This window comes from Diadema antillarum, unplaced genomic scaffold (genome assembly GCF_040938485.1).
Source record: "Diadema antillarum isolate AM-2024a unplaced genomic scaffold, OU_Dant_1.0 scf00000134, whole genome shotgun sequence".
In the NCBI taxonomy this organism is placed as follows: domain Eukaryota; kingdom Metazoa; phylum Echinodermata; class Echinoidea; order Diadematoida; family Diadematidae; genus Diadema; species Diadema antillarum.
This window is the reverse complement of record NW_027271023.1, coordinates 1,757,977-1,779,405: the sequence shown is the minus strand read 5'-3', so window position 1 is coordinate 1,779,405 and position 21,429 is coordinate 1,757,977. Positions and strand designations below refer to the sequence as shown.

At 39.2% G+C, this 21,429-nt stretch overlaps 1 protein-coding gene across 2 annotated transcripts in view; it reads right to left on the bottom strand.

Moving 5' to 3' along the window:
• Positions 1 to 18,650, bottom strand: part of LOC139720883 (protein lifeguard 2-like) — a 35,064-nt gene extending 16,414 nt beyond the window's left edge. The window contains exons 1-4 of one of the 2 annotated variants that reach the window (XM_071632213.1): positions 18,567 to 18,650; positions 7,323 to 7,481; positions 3,021 to 3,213; positions 933 to 1,039 (exon numbers count right to left, since the gene is read on the bottom strand). In XM_071632213.1, coding sequence (XP_071488314.1) covers positions 933 to 1,039; positions 3,021 to 3,213; positions 7,323 to 7,433 — 411 coding nt within the window. In that variant the 5' untranslated portion in view covers positions 7,434 to 7,481; positions 18,567 to 18,650. Of the gene's footprint in view, positions 1 to 932; positions 1,040 to 3,020; positions 3,214 to 7,322; positions 7,482 to 18,561 lie in introns of both variants that reach the window. The other variant, XM_071632212.1, reaches the window with a different exon arrangement.
• Positions 18,651 to 21,429: the final 2,779 nt, after the last annotated feature.

Sequence of the window (21,429 nt, the reverse complement as noted above, 5' to 3'; positions counted from 1 at the left end):
TCTTCACTGCTTCACGTTGTGTCTGCACAATACAGACTGTATATATCATGTAGTGAATAATACACTGGAAAGAAACCATTTTAATGTGTAAAACATACCGTTCTCAGCGGAATTCAAAGTACAAACTTTGTATATTGAATGAAAATTAGCTTTGGAATGGCTGAGACATCCAAAAACAATGTATAAAGAAAAACAAAGCAATCGTAATAAAAGGTGGGTGCCATCTTTTATCAGGATTGCTCCATTTTGAGTATCTGAGCCATTTCAACAGTAATCTTTATCAAATAAATTAGTGGGTTAACTATTTAAGACTAAAGTTCCTTTTATCAAATTTCAAATATCATTTTCATATCTTATGCCAAACACAAATTTTCATATTGAAAAATACTATAATTCTTGTAAAGAATATCAAAATTTACAATATCTTTTAACCTTTCCGAGATTGTATTAAATCAAAATTTTCTATCTAATTTTGTACACTGATATCTTAGGACACCAAAACAGAAATTTCAGGTTTTTATCTCTTTCCACTGCTGAGATATTTGCATAACAATTGTGAGTCATGTCATTAATGCCTGTGTAGTCCCATATCATGATTTTCTGTGGTACTTTGTGCCTGTTGACATCATTTTTAGCTGAAACATGTCTTTTTAGGATAAAACTTAAATTTTTCTGCTTTGGATGGAAAAATTATATGTGTTTGAGTATATAACATGGGTTTACACTTAAATACCTGTTTTTGATAACAAAAAGACACAAAATGTAGCCTAGGGCCACTGAAATGGCCTTTAGCAGCTTACGGTTAAATGTGAGACAGACTCGTCTCCTGATTTTAAAACAGGAACCACTGTACTATGTACTAGAATTGTAAAAGACATGAATGACTCCTGTAAGTTCAAACCTTTGCCTGTTAATGAACCCACTCCACTTACTTTCTTGATAAATGCAGCACGGATGCTCTTGTTGTTAAAGCCACGCCCTCCCTCGAATCCTGTCTCTTCATCGCTATGTCCTCCTCCACTGGTGGGAGCACTGGTTCCTAAATATACAGACATTGAAACAAAGTCACAAATTGCATGAGCTGAGCTGCTGAAAGTTTAAAAAAGAAAGTTTGTAACACTACATGGTGTCTAAACACACACTCGGAAAGAAATATTGAATAGGTTATAAATGAGCAGAGACTTTTTTTTTTTGGTTTGTTTCAAAAGCATGTGATTGTGTGATATGCAGCCCCTAATCACTTTTGACGATATATAGCTTTCACATCATATTTGTCAAAATTCTACATGACTTCATTCAGGCTGAACTAGGAAAGAGGGATTATACATGTATGATGTACGGTATGTAAATGTGTACAGTGTATATTCCCCCCCCCCCCCCCTCCATTTTAATTCTCTCCATCTTTCCCAGTGGGTTCCTTCGGTGTTTCATCGCACTTAAACCATGTCGGCCATTCACAACACTTTCAGATTGAATGTGTAAACACAAGAGAGAGAGAGGAAAAATAAAATGATGTGTAAGCATGAGTGGGCTACATGGGAGCACTGTAAGTATGTAAGTTAGGAAATTCATTCCGACTTGCTTCCTTTTGTGCAGCTGCTGCAGCAGTTGTCCCTATTAGGAAAGATGGCATGATAGTTGTGTCTGCCAGTGAGGGTAACATTTGTCAGTCGTGTTGTCAAGTGCATGTATTCATTAATGAATACAGCCAAGCTACTGTCTGTCATAACTAGTATGGATCTTTCTCTTATAAACACCGAGCAGTATTCAAATGGAGTGCAGACTTTCAATGTTGTTTAACCCCCAAAATGTTCGTTAGTTTCAATTTTTGAATGCTCACAATGTCTACACTATGGTACGGTGTATGTGTACTCTAGTACTGCAGCACTGCTCACTGAATGCATCAGAAGAAACTCAAGATATTTGTCTGCCATGTGCAATCCATTGCAATGCCTCCTCTTCTCATGCTTTCATCATACTGTATATAAATGTGCCATGAGAACATGGCCTTTCACACGTTTTCATCAAGTTCACTGAAATTGACCATTTACCAAGCACTAGCCTATAGAGCCTCTCTCTACAAACAAAACACAGTTAGTTGTATTTTCTTATTACGGTAAGTTTTATCCATTAAACCAAATCATAACACAATCTTTGGGCTTAATACCAGATAAAATCTATAATCAGAAAATAATATTTCAGACTAATTTTTGTGACCTGATAGTGTAGACTTTGATTTTGAAACGGTCGTTTGATTTTGCACAATATCAAATCTGTACCTCTACACTTCATACACAGCATACTAGGGCCAGGTACAGCATGTACTACATATAAAGACAAAAATACTCTTGACAGCACTGCTTAACTCAAGATTCATGTCATCTGGGTGGACGGACAGACAGTAAACCCGAGAACATAATGCCTGCTGCACACTTGGGGCAGAGCCATAAAATTTAATGATGGAGAATTTACCCCTTCAGTCTAACACAGAATCATATATTCAAAGGTTTGTATTTTCATTGTAGTATATTGTCATGTATGTCTTGCTACCTGATCAACACATCTGATTATTTCTTCATTCTCTCACTCTTTCTCTTGCTCTTTGCTGACACATGCAAATGTTATGTAAGTCACTATCAATGCAACTTTGTAAAATCCTAATTTTGTATGCTGCGCAGCCAGGTCTTCATGTGAGCCTGTGGCATTGTTTACACATGAGACGTTTGTCTACTTCCATAGCAAGGGCAAGTTGTGGGAGGATAAATGAGCCAATGCTTGCTATGCAAGTAGCACGTGAATGGTCAGCACATATGAAGGATTAACGGCTGTTTAACCCGTTGAGGACGCACTGACTTTGCTACAAAACGCATTTCCCATAGACACCTGCCCGAGTATACTCGGGACTCGTCCTCAACGGGTTAATAGAGACTCTCCGGTCTCAAAGCACTGACTTTACTACTTGTGCCTTTAGAGGACTGTGTACAGGAGTGAGTCATTCTGGTGACTAATCTACGACTCACCGTAAGATGAAGGGGGCGGGGCAGCTGCTGGCACTCCCTGATAGCCAGGCTGGGTTGGTGGGTAGGGCTGGTTGGCAGGTGGTGGGTAGGCCTGAGATCCTGCAGGGGGGTAGGCCTGGGATCCTGCAGGAGGGGGATAGGGCTGGGCAGCTGTCGGAGGGTAGGGTTGACCAGCAGGTGGTGGATATCCAGCCTGGTAAAAGGCAAAGAACACAAAGTTAATATCATTTAATTACACCCAGTTATGTGCCACATAGGACAGTACATATAAGAAACGAAGTCTAAGAACAGGATCAGGGCTACATGTACTGTACAAGATATGTTTCAGAGGGAGAGATTTGTATTTGTGACCCGCTACAACAAAATGATCCTAAAGTCGGGCAAGGTCGATTATTTGAAAATTGCATGACACAATTCAGTAATATTTCTGCTTTAAATTGATATATAACACATCTTATGAAAAATAATCGGCTGCGGAGATATCGATGTTTAAAAAAGAGCATGTCGAGACGTCTGGGAAATCACTGTTTCGAGAAAAGCGCCCCAAAAGTTCTCCTTGCAACGAAATCACGATCAAGGGACACGCAAGTCAGCATTCACTTCCGGACAATAGAAGGTAAGCCCTAGCAACCCCCGAAATGTTCATTCAAACACAGCGTCGACAGTCTCCTCACCGACCAATCAGTGACCAGGAGGCCAGGAGAAGTGGCTGGGCATAGCGCAACCCGCCAGCACGCATCAGTCGACTGGGCAGTGTGCGAGCTTCACGCTTCGGTTAGCGGCAAGCAGCAAACTGACCAATGAGATCACTCTGGTCGTTGTTAGGGGCGGAGCCTATGTGTGGCACTAAATCCAAATGTTCGAACCAGTTTCTGCTTCGTTGAAACGCCAAAAAAACATGGCCTAGAAAAACGTTATTGTTTAGTCTTTCCTTCCATCATTTTGCTTCAAAATTTCGACAGATGATAGAAGACATGTCAGACTCTAATAATATGTCAAATTCAGAAAATCATAAGTTTTGACCAATTTTGATGCTCTGACTTCAAACTCGATTTTCACGGCTTCGACCGTGCGCGACTTTAGGACCATTTTGTTGTAGCGGGTCACATTTTATCCTAAAGTTGCAATAACCCTACACATATGACAGCAATGCCTGTGAAAGGTATTGTTAGTTGCACAGCTCTAGCCACAACAGTAAAGCAGCATGTGAAACTTGACTTGATCAAATTGTTTAATATCAATTCCGCTTTCAGCCCTTTTAATAGATGATTTCAAATGATATCTGCATAATCTGTGTATGTGTTACGCTTACGTCGACTGTGCATGAACTGGCTTGCACTGCTGCCTGGTGGCACCAGGCACTCGTTAGTGACAGTGGGAGGGTGTGTCACATATATTCTTGGAACAGGTTATTGACCAAGTAACATTAATTGGTCATAAGCTGGTCTAATGCATACTTTGCAGATTCCACGTGTAGATCTAAGTCTGCTGTGTGACTACCTGTAGGCTTACATGTATTTTTTCTCTATCAATACTGACTATAGCTTGAAGACAACTTCAAATGTATTGAATTTACAAGTCTACCCAAGAAGATTGCCTACATACCACATTTGATGTAATGAAGTAGTTGAACTTTTTTATTTTGTTTGTGCCATTCACATTTTATTGTTTTTTTCTTGGGGGGGGGGGGTAGCATGGGAAGGAAAAGGTTATGAATTTGAGAGACAACATTTCCTTTATAGTCTCAATGAGTTGACCTTACCCACACTACAGTAATATCTGGCTAATTTTACCTATAAAACAAAACAAAAATAAAAACAATCTTGATGAAATGGATGGGAATTCTTGCAAAATCAAGAACTGCTAACAAAGAAATTAGTCAGTGGTATCAACTTTGTTGCTGCTGTTTCTGTTTTTGTTTTTTATCAGAGCAGGAACAACTTTAAGCAATGTAAGCTATAAGAATCAAATGCCTGCAATTGCTGGTTAGGTCATGGGAAATAGATTGGAGTACTGTCTGATAATAATGCAACAGGTCATTCATGGAAGATTTACACATGGCCACCTTTCTATCAGATCAGCTTGTAGTTTTGTAACCTGCAATATAGTGTATCTGAGGATGATAAAAAGCTGTTATTGAAGCAATCTTGCTGGTACTATATCTACATAATATGTACAATGTAGTACACACGTCCCTTGTGCTGGCATACTAATCGGGTACAATATGTGGGGTACTTATAAATGTATACTCATAACTATGATTTAAAAAATCTTCAGTTACATACATTGTACATGAAGACAAACTCTGTGAGGTGCAGAACACTGCAAGAACACTTCCCATTTCCCATAGACACCTGCCCGAGTATACTTGGGACTAGTCTAAAAGGGGTTTAAAAGCAACCATTCTTCATTCTCGAAAGTTAACATGCTCACCTAACCCTTTCACTGATGTACTTACATGTATGTGCATGTAGGAACAAACCAAACACCAGTGCATTGAAAAAATGCAATTATCTATTGCATTATAAAACATCACATACATTGTACAAGTTTGTATTAAAGTGTACAAAGGAGCACTACAGACAGTGTTTGAGCGTGATACTGACAATCGCTGCAACTTCTTAGATTTGTTATGTTTTCTGCAGACCATAGAAAACTACTTTTTTGTTTTTCAGCACATGCCATAAGTGACCGTGCATCACAAAACAAACAAAAAGTGGGACCCCCTGATTTTACGTGAGGACACCAAAAAGGTGAAATATGTAGGTCAACCAAGTCAATCTTGAGTTTTTCAGATTTTCTGAAAGAGCTACATGTATTCTTTGTCTACATTGTTTTCAAATTTGGGGTCATAAAATGAATCAATTGGAAAGTGTGTTTTCAGCAGTTTTTCTACAACCCCTTTTTTGTAGAGTAGTGCAATTAGGTACGTCTTTAGAGGTCCCTTTCAATTTCTTTAAAATCCTTTGCAAGCTCTTCACTTTCAGCTCTAATAACTTTTGAAAAGATAGTGCTACCACCTTGAAAGTTGGCATTAGACATGGGCTGAATGTGTTTATAGAGCATGCTCAATTTCAGCTTAATCTGATAATCCCTTCATTGATTTTGCTACTGTGGTTTACATCTTTTGTTTTATTGTCTCATTCATCGCACAGCCAGCAATAGACCGTTTTAATACTTCAGAGCCTCTTTTCTCAGTTCATGCTTTTCCAGAGTGTTTGCTTTCTTTCCAGTATTTTAGATAGGTTAGAAAAGTCTATTTGAATTGAATCATACATCATTTTAAAGCTTTAGTATCTGCTCTTTTATATGTGCCCTTTACTAAAAATCCACCTCTGGCGACTTTTTGTTGGTTTTGTGATGCGGGGTCACATATGGTGTGCTGGAGCACCATGTCTCATTAACAATATGACAACCTGTAGCTGATCAGTGACTTGCAGTAAAACTCAACAGCCCAAATTCACGAAGGTGGTACAATTGAAACCATGGTTTAAATCACGGACAATTTGTATGGAGCGCCAAGTGTCGCATGGCCTATTTCATTACGAAATCAGCCATTTCATCGACGAAATGATCATTCCGTCGACAAAATGTTCATTTCGTTAACAATGTTTGTCACAGCTCTGTCACTTTTCATCTTGTTTTGCCTCCTCTCTCTCTCTCATGTCTATTTTCTCAATTTCTATTAGTTCCTTCCTTCAATGTGCATAGAGACATTAATCTAATTTAGTGATATGTGCTATACATTATATGGTTTATTATCATTATCATTATTATTATTATTATTATTATTATTATTATTATTATTATTATTATCATTATTATTGTTGTTATTATTATTATTATTATTATTATCATTATTATTATTATTTCATTACGAAATGATCATTTCGTCGATGAAATGACCGACTTCGTAACGAAATAGGCCATGCAACACTTGGCACTCCATACAAATTGTCCATGGTTCAAACCATAGTTTCAATTGTACCACCTTCGTGAATTCCGGCCAACCACTCTATCCCAAACACTTATACAACAGTGCAAAGTTATACATGGTATTTCAAAGCAAACAATCATAAGAAGTGATGAACTTTTAATACAAAATGTGTGCAAAGTAACATCTCACCATGTGTAGTATGCTCTGAGGCTATCTACCCTGCTGATCTTGGCACTTCAATGATCAAATGTATAATTCATACAAAAATGTTTATCTTTCTGAAGATTGCTCCTTATGACAGTGTTGGATCGGTCAGAAGAAGTTATACATGTACTGTGGTACTATTGTACATACAGGTACTGTACCTGGTAAGGTGCCCCTGGAGCAGGGTAAGGGGCCGTGGGCTGTACCCCTGGAGGGTAGGCCTTGTCTGAAGTAGCATCCATGTAGCTAGGTGGAGCAGAAGGTTCAGTCATGGCTGCCAAGGTTGTCCACAAAACTTCTCGCTGTCAAACTCAGAGAATCTGTCAAAACAAGTGTGGAGAAAACTTCTGCGTCACAAACCCTGCAGGAATTCAGGTGTAAACACAGCTAACATGTAAGTCCTTCCCACACATGTATGTACACTGTACTTGATAATAAAGTACGATGTACTTCAAGAGATCATGTACAAAATGTTGGAATAACCAAGGAGGTGTTACAGAGAAGGAGTGGAATCCCTCCGCAATTAGTGCAAATTTATGCCTATAGTTCTACAGCACGATAAATAGTATTTCACTAGCTTTGATGTTCCATGCTCCAAGCTACTCTTTGATACAGTTTAAATATGGAGATCAAAGAAGAAATCTTTTACTCTAGCAATTTTTAGCAGTTTTTCAGAGGAAATTTTGAATTCATGTGTCCATCTTGCTGGTAATATACTGTAAAACGAGAAATGTTCGCATGCATTTTTTATTTCGCGAATTTCGCGAGCACCAAGATTCGCGAAATCAAAATGCACGCAAAAGTTCTTGTCTACACTATATGCATTGAACGCCAGTGGAAATTCCCGAAAATTTCATGCCGCAAAAAAGGCCATCGGCTCCAATTCACAAAAATGTCATGCTGCGAATATATCATGTTTTACAGGAGTACAGAACAAACCTTTTCAATCTATTTTTTTCAGATCTTTTTGGTATTGATAATACCAAAGGACTGAAAAAAAGGAATATTACCGGTAGTACTTCATTTACCCTAAAAAGGCCGGGGGGGGGGGGGGGTTGAATCAACCCCCCCTCGACATTTTTTGCAACTTCTCCGCTGCGCGAAATTTTTTGACCACGCCGTTCGCTGACTTTTTACTTTCAAGTCTCGCGCATCTTTTGACACCATTTTCGAGAAAATCGTGCATACCGTTACGACGCTGCATAACGTTTTATACATGCCTGTCAGATCGAAAATTGCTCAAAAACGTGATTTTGTGTATAAAGTCTATGCAAATGGAGTTTTCTCTTCATATTCATAAAGATCTGATTATTTTCACTTTTATAGGCTGAAACTAATCAATTTTAGCATAATTATGCTTGATATAGGTTCTGTCATTAATTTTGTGTAAAAAAAATGATAAAACAAAAGGTCGAAAAAACAAAGAAATACATAAGAAATTCATAAAACAATAAAATACATAAGAAATTGATTTTGATCAAGTACATTGTTAGGAATGCTACAAAGAATGTTTTCACCAAAAATTAGGATTCTTGGAGCTTTAATTTCTGATTTAGAGCAAAATGTATGATTTTATGCATATATTAGCATAATTAATTATTTTGACGAAAATTTCCATTTCTTTTTGTATAGCTTGGTAGATTACGCCACAGGTAATGCACGTGCCAAATTTCATGGTGATTGCGCGATTGACGGCCGAGATCTCGGGGGGGGGGGGGGGGGGGGGGGGGGGGGGGGGGGGGGGGGGGTTTGAATCAACCACTTCCCGGCCACAGAACACCCAAAAAAGCCCGGCCTGGTTAGGGTTAAAAGTTAACGTTTAAACATCTTCCACACACTTAATCATAATTTTATGCATCGAGTTAAGCACTTGAATGTATTGCGTTGCATCAAAATTATGACCAGCAGGATCCCTCAGGATCCTGCTTGAATCAGGATCCTGCAGGATCCTCATTCAAGCAGGATCCTGAGGGATCCTGCTGGTCATAATTTTGATGCAATATTTAGAATCTTTATCCAATAATTGGCTAATGCATGTTTCTGTGTGTTTTTAATAATAGCATTTTACAGATAAAGAAGCGTAATCCTTGACTGATTTTACTTCGTATGTCCTGTTCTCTGCACACAATGTACATGTAGTTGCTGCCAAAATAAAAGAAGGGGCAGCAAACTGCTGCTTGCCAGGTTTCTTGTGACTATTAAAGGAATGACAAATACTGAAACAAAAATGTAATGAGACAAGTTGTTATGAGCAACAGTTTTTTTACATTGAAGTGAAAGATGTATCCATGTGATATACACTGTACGTGTAGCTTTACAACTGTTTTGTTTCGATGGTTTCAAATTTTGGGTTATTTGAACCATCGACATGTCAAGTAAAGCAGCTACCAGTGATTGGTCTTCTGTTTACGGGACACATCACACAAGCGTAGCAAAACATGGCCTTAGTATGATCATAAAATTGAAGTGGAAGTACGATGCTTGTGCAGGGATCTACATGTACAGTTAAAGGACAAGTTCACCTTCACAGACATGTGGGTTGAGTGAATGCAGCAATATTAATAGTAGAACACATCAGTGAGAGTTTGAGCAAAATCTGACAATCCGTTAAAAAGTTATGAATTTTTGAAGTTTCTGCTCAGTCACGGCTGGATGAAAAGACCACTATACAGCTGTAGCTTGTGATGTGACATGAGTACAACGATATAAAGAAAGAATAAAGAAAATTCAACATATTTCCATTTTTCTCGCATAACAAAAGAACGCTCGACTTCTCTCTTTCAAAAGGCAGGGGGAATAATATTACCCTTAACATATGTCAGTAGCAAGTCGAAGAACTGTGCACTTTATCAAAAAAAGTAACATTTTGTGCAATTCTCTTTTTATTTTCCTTATATAGTTGTACGCGTGTGACATCATACACTGTAGTAGTCTTCTCTTCCAGCAGTGACTGCGCAGATACTTGTAACTTTTGAACGGATTGTCCAATTTTCCTCAAACTTTCACTGATGTGTTCTACTAATATTGCTGCATTCTCTCAATCCTTAAATGTGAAGGTGGACTTGTCCTTTAAATGCATCCTTTGCTACAATGTATACAGCACAAGGTTTTAGGAGCTACAATATAAAAACTCCTTACCCTTGCATTCACCATTCACCACTTGAGACAAAAAAACCAAAGTTAATTCTTATGATACTGGAAGGAATATGATTTGCTTGATGTTGTACAATGGGTGATAGGATGTGTTATATATCCAGGATACACACAGTGTAAATGAATGAATGATACCAGCAACAAAAACCAGTACATGTATTTCATACAGAAGTAAATAAATTGTAGATAGGCCCAGGGCCTACAACATCATTTTTGTCTCACATACAATGTAGTTGTATGAAAATGTAGCATGCGTGTGATCACACAATCAATACGTTCTGGCCCACAGTATGCGATGCTGCAGTATAATACAAAAATTGTGTAAATTTTTGTCTTTGGAAATGGGACTTGTAGCCAAGGGGATAAACCACTATCAGTATCACGAGTAGTTTGTGTTCTGCAGTAATATTGTGTTGGTCATGCAAATTTAAGGCTTCCTAGTGTAGTTCAGGAAGTGAAATGGTGTACTGTACTCTACTTGCTTTGCCCCTCTCTCTTTCATTGTTGTATACACTTGTAGTTTGCATTTACCTGTATGGATACAATACAAAGTTGTCATGTGGTACATTGTATCTTTAGAAATTCAGGTACAGTGTAAAAAGTGTGGCATACAATACATTGTCCATTGTATGTCCAGATGTGTCAGTATCGGTCATTATTAAAGCACAGCACAAAATACAAATAGCTGTTCGTGGGAAAGTAAGGCAAAAGGAGGCAAGGGGGACCAATAACAACTTGGACTGAAAACAGTACAAACTACATCTAGGACTTATTTGCTCCGCTGCATTTCATTTGGGCAACAGATACGGAAGGTTGTTGTGAGCTCATCCACATCACAGCAGCACACTGTTTGTGCCAACTGAAACGATGTTGATGGTCGCACAATATGTTTCTGTACATGTACAGTTCGACCTCGACTATCCGGCCATATCGGGAAAGGGGCTCATCTGGATAAGCGAATTGGCCGGATATGGGAGACACAATGTTAATCTACCGTCCAAGCTGCCGTCCCATTGCACTGGCAGCTAGGCAGGTACATCGTAGCGTACCCCACAACAGCGGTGTAATCTATGCTAGCCTGCGCAAAATTGTAGTCTCTTCTTCACAAAAATAAAGTATCTTTATGTGAAAATCATACATGATTTACCTCATTAGATATTGAGCATTGATAAGTCTGAAAGACTTTATGGACGATGCATACATTGTACTTTGTTCAGTTGATTGATGTATCGTTGGCAATACTAAACTACAAATTCACCAATTTCTACTTGTCTGTATAGTTGTGCACTGTTCTGATGTAAGGAGCATGCACACAATGAATACTAGATGTACTAAGACTGCACACAATATGTACATAATGCTTTTCATCAGCACTTGCAATATATGCATCCAATATGTACAAGTTGCTCAACCTCTAAAGTGATGATATTTTTGCCAATAATCCTCCAATGTTAAATGTGCTATCACAATGTGAGTAGCCAGTGGTGCTGAGGATATGATTATGAACACACACTTTGAATTTAATATCCATCCAAATAACGAAGTGTTTGGAATGTGTCCTCTGAAAAAGTTTCTATTCTTGACCTGCTGTAACTGTTACTACGGTGTACATGATTAGCAGTAAAAATTCATTGTGCCCCTTGAGCAATTCATTAATGGAAATGGTGCAATATAAATTGTACAGTCTGTAATTATTATCATTATAAGAATTCATGGTAGCACACAGCAAAGGGGACTCCCCGGAGGCTCAATTCTAATGATTTCATGTTAATAATTGTGAACTCCAAACTGGTCAAACTAAAGCAGATGTACCGGTACATGTACTGCAATATTGCTACTGACCACAGTACTGACAGCGTAGTGTGTTCACGATGACAACATCTTGAAATAACGTACAGTAGTCTACTGTACATGTATTAGACTAGACTGTCTAACACTTGTTAGAAGGCCTAAACTAGTCTGCCACAGGCTAGTCTCATTACCAATACGCAGTTTAACATGGATCCATCTAATCAAGCCAGTCAAGCCCGTCGTTTCTGCAGGTTACTGAAATATCACACTCATCAAATAGACCTGACACTACAAGTAGGGCATAGGGGTGGTAGTTTGAGGTCTTAATTTAGTGTGTAATCAACTTTGTACAAATTGGGAAATTAACCCATTGAAGACAAGCTGGTTTTGGCAGTCCTGGGTTTTACATTAGTGGTTAAATCATTTTACTCTTCCAACTTCAGCACAGCCATACGTACATCTAGGCCTATATGTACCTTACCTTAACCCTAACCCTAAAATAATTTACCCCCTAATAAAGTAAACCCAGGATTGCTAAATTACCTAAACTTATGTTACAGACAGGTGCAGGTGTGCAACTTTTAAAGGTAAATTCACTTCCCATGTGAAACTATATGGTAGCTGAACAAAAGTATTTACATAGAAGTACAGTTTCTACATTTTGCTAATGAAGATATCTGAGCCGTGATACTTTACTGAGACATTACCATTAGTATAACTGTATAGTGCGGTGCCTGCACCTCGCCAGGGGCCCGAATACCGTCACCCTGTTTAAAATTGTTACCAGCGCACTGAACAATAATTTATGCCTGGGACTGTGTTCAGTACACTTGAAACTTGGCAGGAGTACCGCAACTAAGCAAATTGTGGTGAAAACCAAAGAGTTTTTTTTCGAAAATCTGAAATTTATATCATGAATACCTGTTATAAGTATCATTACGCCACTGACGGCCACCCTCTCGCATCTTTCACGTGTAGGAATCCTAGGTCTATGGGAGCATCACGGTCACCCGCACACGTCTTTTACGTGCTTTGTCTACGGGAGCGCGGGTGACGAGTTGCAGGCCCCTTCCTGAGCGCACAACTATTCCGCATCGTTCGCGTTTGACGACAATAGCTGCAAATTTCCGGTATCGATCAGTGAACTTGTGATTCTATTGGAATCTTCAGCATTTTTCCTGTACGTGAGTGGGATTTCATAGAATTTCAGTGACGAATTGTGATTCGAAATGTGAGCTAGCCATGGCATTGCAACACCTCTTCCAGTCATCGATCAACTCTGGCATTGTCCCTCAGGGATGGAAGGAGGCCAATATCACTGCTGTCTTTAAAAAGGGCAACAGAAGATGTGCCGCCAATTATCGGCCCATCTCACTTACCTCGGTGGTGTGTAAAGTTCTGGAACACATTATCCATAGCCATGTTATGAAACACCTTGAATCCCAAAATATCCTCTCGGATGATCAGCATGGCTTCAGGGCTAAGAGATCAACTGAAACCCAACTTACTGTATCTTAACCATACATGATATCAGCAATGAACTGAATAATAACAACTTGGTTGATGCAGAACTGCTAGACTTTACCAAAGGCAAAGCCTTTGACAAGGTCCCACACCGTCGACTCATCTCTAAGTTGAAATATTACGGACTTTACGTGAGATATCCACGTGCGTCCAAAACTTTCTCACCAATCGCACCCAATGAGTTGTCCTGAGTGAGTTGCCCATCAAAACACGGGTGTTTTGATGGGCGCTCTGCATCGGTTGATTAAAACTCGATTTAAAAAAAAAAAACAGATAGGATTTTTTCTTCTTTTCATCATGGATAGTGGACATGTGTGCGTAACAAAAAATCACCGTGCAAAGTTGCGACAATTTATACGTCAGATGTGAGATGAATAGAAGTGAATAGGGGGCCTCATGAGGCGTGGGGGCGGTCCTCATGAGGCGGGGCAGTCCTCGTACACGGGAGCGGTCCTCATGAGCGGGTTTCCCGGACTGATATTTGGCTTTAGTGCGACCTATACTCGAATATGCATCGTCTGCCTGGGACCCTGAAAAGTACAACTAAACAATCCCAGAGACTCCAACTCTCCCGTTTTCGACGGGAGATCTCCCGCCGAAAGCCCATTTTTGCACAATCTCCCGTTCTCCCGTTTGAGATTTGATTTCTCCCGCCCTGGCTCTGTGTCTCCCGGTGGAAAGGATTTCTTACTTATTTCTATCGTATGTTGAAAAAATAAGCCTTAGATAGCACCAGAGAACATCTAGAATCCTAGGAACTTCGCGCTTCTCACACATCAACTTGGAGTTTCCCGTTTGCTAGGGGTTTCGGGCGGGAGAATCTCCAGATCAGAAGGTGCTTGGGGTTGGAGTCTCTGCAATCCATCAACTCTCTCTCTCTTGAGAGAGAGAATCCAATGGCAGGCAGCCAGATTCTGCACGAACACCCACACTAGGGAAGAGGGTTCTGTCACAAGGGCATTATCCGAGTTGGGCTGGGAATCACTCCAGACAAGGAGAAAACATCAGAGCCCAGGCTTTGCATGTTGTACAAAATGAAAAACAAACTACTGGTAGTCAAAGTCCCCCTGCATGACTACGTTCAACCCAACACACGTAACACCAGGGCAGAGGTAACAATAAAAAAATTCATCCAACAACGGCACAGAGCTACAGTCTTCCAGGATTCCTTCTTCTATACGACTGTTAAAGACTGGAACCAGCTCCCTAATGCAGTAGTTTAATGTTCGTCATTGTCTCTGTTCAAGCAAAATCTGAAGCAATTTCAATAGTATCTTTTTGGTCGCACTCTGTCCACACGTAGTGCTCCTCAACAAGTTCAGTTCGGGAAACCCACTCACAAGGGGGGCCCCTCCTTATAAGTAACCCGTCCCCCTTATAAGTAACCCCGTCCCCCTTATAAGTAACCCCCAGGGCACCCCTTATAAGGAGTCTCCACGCTTTTTTGCAATGCAACGCGAAAATGAAAGGACTGCGGCAATTCGCTTGATTATGTCCATAAAGCTTCACAACTTTCCTAGTTACTCACGAAATTTGAGCAAAATCGGTTTGAGGCATCATATCTAAAATCATGGATTTAAATGCGATGTCAAACGACCCATGCGAATGCTGAAATGCGAGCGGTTACTGGCGTGAGTGTCGCCAGGCGCGGCGGCGCGGCAATGCTTGAGTGCAGACGTGGCTACTTCTGCACTCAAGCATTGCCGCGCCGCCGCGCCTGGCGACACTCACGCCAGTAATCGCTCGCATTTCAGCATTCGCATGGGTCGTTTGACATCGCATTTAAATCCATGCTTTTAGATATGATGCCTCAAACCGATTTTGCTCAAATTTCGTGAGTAACTAGGAAACTTGTGAAGCTTTATGGACATAATCAAGCGAATTGCCGCAGTCCTTTCATTTTCGCGTTGCATTGCAAAAAAGCGTGGAGACTCCTTATAAGGGGTGCCCCGGGGGTTACTTATAAGGGGGACGGGGTTACTTATAGGGGGACGGGTTACTTATAAGGAGGGGCCCCCCTTGTGAGTGGGTTTCCCGAACTGAGTTAGCGTGGATGTGTCGTCTTGGACAATTTGCTGACTAAACCATACAGATAACGTTACAGATACAGATTCAAATATGCATTTCTATGACGAGGTGCAGGTCATCCAAGTAGTTCTAAACCACAACCATTGGCATTACAGCCACTACTGTAGTACTGCACATCATAACATGCATTTTCATGCAATTTTGTTTCATCATAATTATTTTCAAAGCTGCATTGTATTTTTACTTTTAACGTACAAGCTTCTCTGCCATCTGGCTTGCCGGCGGCAGTGGAGATAATGAGATCAAACTCAGGTGTCAAAGCAAGTAAGAATGTTTAAAATGTTTTTGTGACACTTTTTTGACACAGACAGTCTGAGACTGAACTGAGACTGAGAGGCATGCATTAGATATCTAGAGGTTCTAGAATCTAGCAAATGATGCATGTCCATTTCCATGTAATTGTTAGAGTTCTTATCTAGTTCTAACTTGTTTAAAAATAGTAATAGGCCCTAGTATAGCTATTAGTATCTAATCTAGCATACAGATCTAGTTAGGTGATACGCTATCAGCGTATCACCTATTGTGATTGTCAAAATCTCTCTTTATTTTTTTTTATTCTTCTTTCTTTCTGGACAATTTTGTGTCGTCAATATCTCAACAATGACATTACGGAATGACATGAAATTTTCAGTCAACATGTCTCATAACAATATCTAGCCACAATAAGGTTTTCATGACAGTAACATATCTATGACGTCATCTAGGCGCCATTTTGTGATTTTCGGACCTTGTCACATGATCGATCATAACTTCATAACTAGATGTCATTTCTGCATCATTTTCGGTGGACATAAAGTTCAGGTCACGCTCTATCTTACTTTTTAACGCTAGTTACCCAGGTCTTCATTACGCGCGCCTACGCGCGCGTCAAAATTTTAAAAGGCTCAAAACGACTTCCCAATGGGAAATCTCGAAGTTTCAGACAATTTTAAGCGTTTCAAACATTTTCTCGCGTGCGCGTCCGTCCGCGCAATTTCACGCGCAGAGGGCGTAACCAACATGAAAATGCAATTTTTTTGACTGATTTGGATTCCTGATACTTTGAGTAACAATATCCACTGATTTCCGATCGATGTTGACCTATAACAAAGGAATGCACTGGCGTCAAAGTTGAAATTCCGCGCGCGCGTCTTTCTGCAAATATAGTGAAAAAACATGTCTTTGTTTATTTCGCCATAGCTCTTTAAATCGTCCGTTGACCCGATATTTCTATTGCATATTACAAAAGCATATGAATTGTAAATAACATTCCTAGTATCAATATTGCCAGGAAAACGCGATGAAGTGATCATATCGTCATTTTGAATAAAAAAAGTGGAATTGATTTTTTTGAGGTACTGTTTCTGACATTCATTTGCTCGTATCTCTGTTGTTTAAGCTCAATATTATCCCAAATTCACATATGTTGTCCTTTAAACATTTGCCTTTCAAGTCCATGTCATGGTTTTGAAATTTGATGACGTCATCATACTTTAAATTGTGATTAAAAGTAAAGATGCAAAATCGGACAAGTTTACGTGTTATGTCTATGGGAGGTGATTTTTTTTAAAAGCATGCATTGACTTAACAACGTTTAAGCACCTTTATCTCAGCTGATTTTGCTTCATTTCCTCTGAAACTTTAGTATGTTGTAGCTGAGACAATAAGCTGCAGTAATCATGCATTTTATTCTTTGAAATCTCCTCATCAGATTGACAATTTTGCAGTTTAAAACTGAAAATGAAAATGGAATGTGGACAAAACGATTCCTCATGTATCTTTCATATACATAAGTTTACGTTCCCCATATTTTCTCGTCGAGACGTATGGCCGAGTGGTTAAAGGCGCCGTCTCAGAGACGTGAGGTTGCGGGTTCGAACCCCACAAGATCACGAAACAATTTTTTTTTATTTTACTTTTTTTTCTTCAATTTGTATTATATATTCGTCCATGTAGAAATCACGTTCGTATATAAACGCACCTATACACACACACAGACACACACACACGCCATATCCCTCTTTTTTGTGTGTTGGAGACCACATTGCTTCGACTGCAGCAACATTTTGCAGGTTGACTTTGTCAAACCGATCATAGTATGTAATGACGACGACTGAGGTGTTGTACTTTGAACAATTGTCTTTCAAGACGATGTCATTGTTTTGTAATTTGATGACGTCATTACACTGAAAATTGTGATTAAAGGCAAGGTATCAAAACCAGCCGATTATAGGTTTTATGTCTGCGGGACGTATTTTTCCCAAGTTGCCAGAAATGGCATAGCGACCTCAGTCGTTACAAGGCCGCTTTTCCGTCTAGCAATGCAATAGATGTTCACACGGCCACGTTAGTTGAGTGGGCATTGACTTTCCCCCTGTTATATCTATACATTGTTTTTTTTTTTTTTTGTCTTACCATTTCCGTGGATGACCCGTGGCCGAGTGGTTACAGAAACGGTTTCGCATGCACGCTCAATATAACTTCAAGGTGCCTATATCACATTCTTTTCTTTGTCGATCACAGATGACTGTCATCTGATGACCACAAGCGTATCACCTAACTCGTCCTCAATGTGACGAGTTTTCATGTCTCGTCTAGATCTAGTTTAGTAATGGGTCCATGCATAACAATACATACACAATACATCATGCTTGGTGTACCGGTATAGTCTAATGCCGATGCCATGCCTGGCGTCACCAGTGCCGTGGCAGTGCAGTGCCAGTGCAGTGGCGATGATACGCGAATGAAATCTAGGTAACCCTTAGAACAAATTCCAAATTAAAGTATGGTATTTGATCAGACAGTAATCTAGCTAGTGTCTATGACTATAGAACACTCGATCTAGTATAAATCAGAGTTTCTCACCTGACCTTTTACTTTGTGCGTATAAACACAGACGAGCTTTGCCTTTGGGGTTGGGTCACGTCACCTCGGCTGTGACATGTATGCTGTACATACCGAACAAATAACACTCGTACTGTACACAACCACTGTGTACACTTTACGTCTGCGTCGCAGCATGCAGTGTTTGCTCGTAGCAAAAAGTGAACGACGCCATCAAGCGATTTGTGCGTTACAACTGACATGCACTGCGTCTTCTTCCTCCAAACTTCAACAGATGGGATTCTTTTTCTTCCTTTTCTTTTTCATTTTCTTCTTCTTCTTCCTCCTCTTTTCTCATTTTCCTCTTCTTCCTTCTCTTTCTCTTTCATTTTCTTTGCATTTAATTTCTCTGCTTTCCTCTTCTCCTTATTTTTGACACTGCACTCATTTTCAAGAAGAGAGACCGCAATAACCAATGATGTATACTACAGAGGAAAAAAAAAAAAAAAAAAAAGGGGGGGGGGGCCAAGAACACGTTTTTCATTTTCATAATCACCTATAATCGTATAGGCCTATGTTATATACAAGCATTATATGAATCACGGAGGCACCTCTAGCTGATGTGAATAAAGTTCCATTTAGAAATATATATATATATATATATATATATATATATATATATATATATATATATCTTCCTCGACTTCTTCTCCTCCTCTTTTGTCGTTTCGTTTGTTTTCCTTTCCATTACAGACATTTACACATTAGTTATACACAGCAATGTTTTCAGTACTTAAAAAGTAATTATGATAAAGACATTGTATTGAAATAAATACAATTATGAAGAAAATACATTATAGACCCTACAAACCTGAGAATGGTACAACACAGGGCCGGCGGAGCGTTTTCAAAAGTGGGGGCCCTGTTGCACTTCCGGGTTTCATGAGCTAAAGGGGGAAAAAACACACACAAAAGGTCCTCAGCTCATCTCTCCCCTGCCATTCCCGGGTTTCTTCAGCTGACAAGCAAAAAAAAAAAAAAAAAAAAAAAAAAAAAAAAAAAATTATAATAAAAAAGAAAAGAAAAGAAAAGAAAAGTCTTCAGCGGAAACAACATGACACAAAATAACATAGATAAAGACAGGAAAAAAAAAGAAAACTCTCTTATTCTGGTATAATCACCAAGCATCTCCCTTGACTCGCTTCTTTGCTTCTTATTCAGTTAGTATTCTCTTATATAAACAGTCAATGATTATCTAACAGTTTAATGCTCCTCTGCGTCCCTTAGTATGGGAGTGCTGGTGTTCGCTACTCATTGATTGGACCAGTTTCATTCATGTATTCAAGTTTGGTTGTTAGAAGCTTATAGATAGTTATACATGAAAATGAATACATTGTGAAACTCCCCGTTCCGTTGTTTATTCCTTCGTCACATCAGGCGTCTTCCCAATCGTGCTTATCGTCACTCCCCGTACTTGCACACGTGTCTTGTGCACGTCTTGCTGTCTAATCATCTGATCATCTCCTTTCTAAATGGTCTGTATCATAATTCTGTTCCAGTTTCTACATATATAATTGTTTTGATTGATACACCCAGATAAGATGAAATTTATCGTCTTTACAAATCTGATAAATGCTAAACGACCTTAGGTTTATGTCCCGTGTTTCATTGTGCCGCGATTGTGACGTTCTCTTATCTCGATAAGCTCGATTCGAATTTTGTTTGTTTGCTTGTTTTAAGGTATAGGCCTATTTATGATCGCCAAGGGGTGTCCTTATGTTTCCTTGAATTCAGCCGAAACGTGCAATACAATCGTTAATTTTGTAATCCATCGAAACTGAAGTTACAAAATGATCCATCATGTCGAACCTCGCATCCTCCTTCACTCTCACACACACACTGCATCAACACACATACAATCACACACACATTCACACACAAGCACACACATGTGGACACATAATTCACACATACTCCCAAACCCTTCATACACGCATATATATACATGATTTTATGTGACATAACGGTTTGCCCTCACATTTTTTCTCCAAACGAACCTTTACATTTCAATTGTGACCGTGCACCTCAAAACGAACATAAATTCGCACACACTGATTTTGCGTGAGGACTGAAAATAAGTGAAATGGGTCAACCTATAGCCGAACTTGACTTTTTAATATTTTCTGAAAGAGCGGGTATTCTTTTAAATTTTGCTAAAATTTGGTATCATAAAATGGGCAGGAAAGTGTGTTTTTTAGCAGTTTATCTCGAACATTTTTGGTAAAATAGTGTGATTAGGTGTGTCTTTAGAATCCCTTTCTCATTTCTGAAAAAACCTTGTCCACACTCTTCACTTTCAACTTTAATAACTTTTGAAAGGATAGAGCTACTGTTTTGAAAGTTGGCATTATGGACAAAATGTGTTCGCAAGAGGCATGCTTAATTTCAATTTAATCTAATAATCCCTTCATTGTTGCTACTCTGGTGGTTTACTTCCTGTTCTTTGTCCCATTCATCGCACAGCCAGCACGGTATAGTAAAGATTAAGCGCTTGAATATAGACACTGTACTTCAGAGACTCTTTTCTCAGTTTACACTTTTCATGAGTTTGTGCTTTCTGTCCAATATTTAGATAGGTTAGGAGAGTCCATTTGATTTGAGTTATCATACATCATTTTAAAGCTTAAAATCTGCTCTCTCAGAATATGTAAAAATTCATGTCTGGCGACTTTTTGTTTGTTTTGAGATGCAGGGTCACAATTATGAATTCAAATGATATGTATATTTTTACCATGAGTTTAGCAACTCAGAGGAGATATTATACTATGTACCTAATTCACAAATTGAACCGAATCCATGCCCATCGATGGTAATCATGCACATGACAGTTTAAATAATAAGCACCATGCA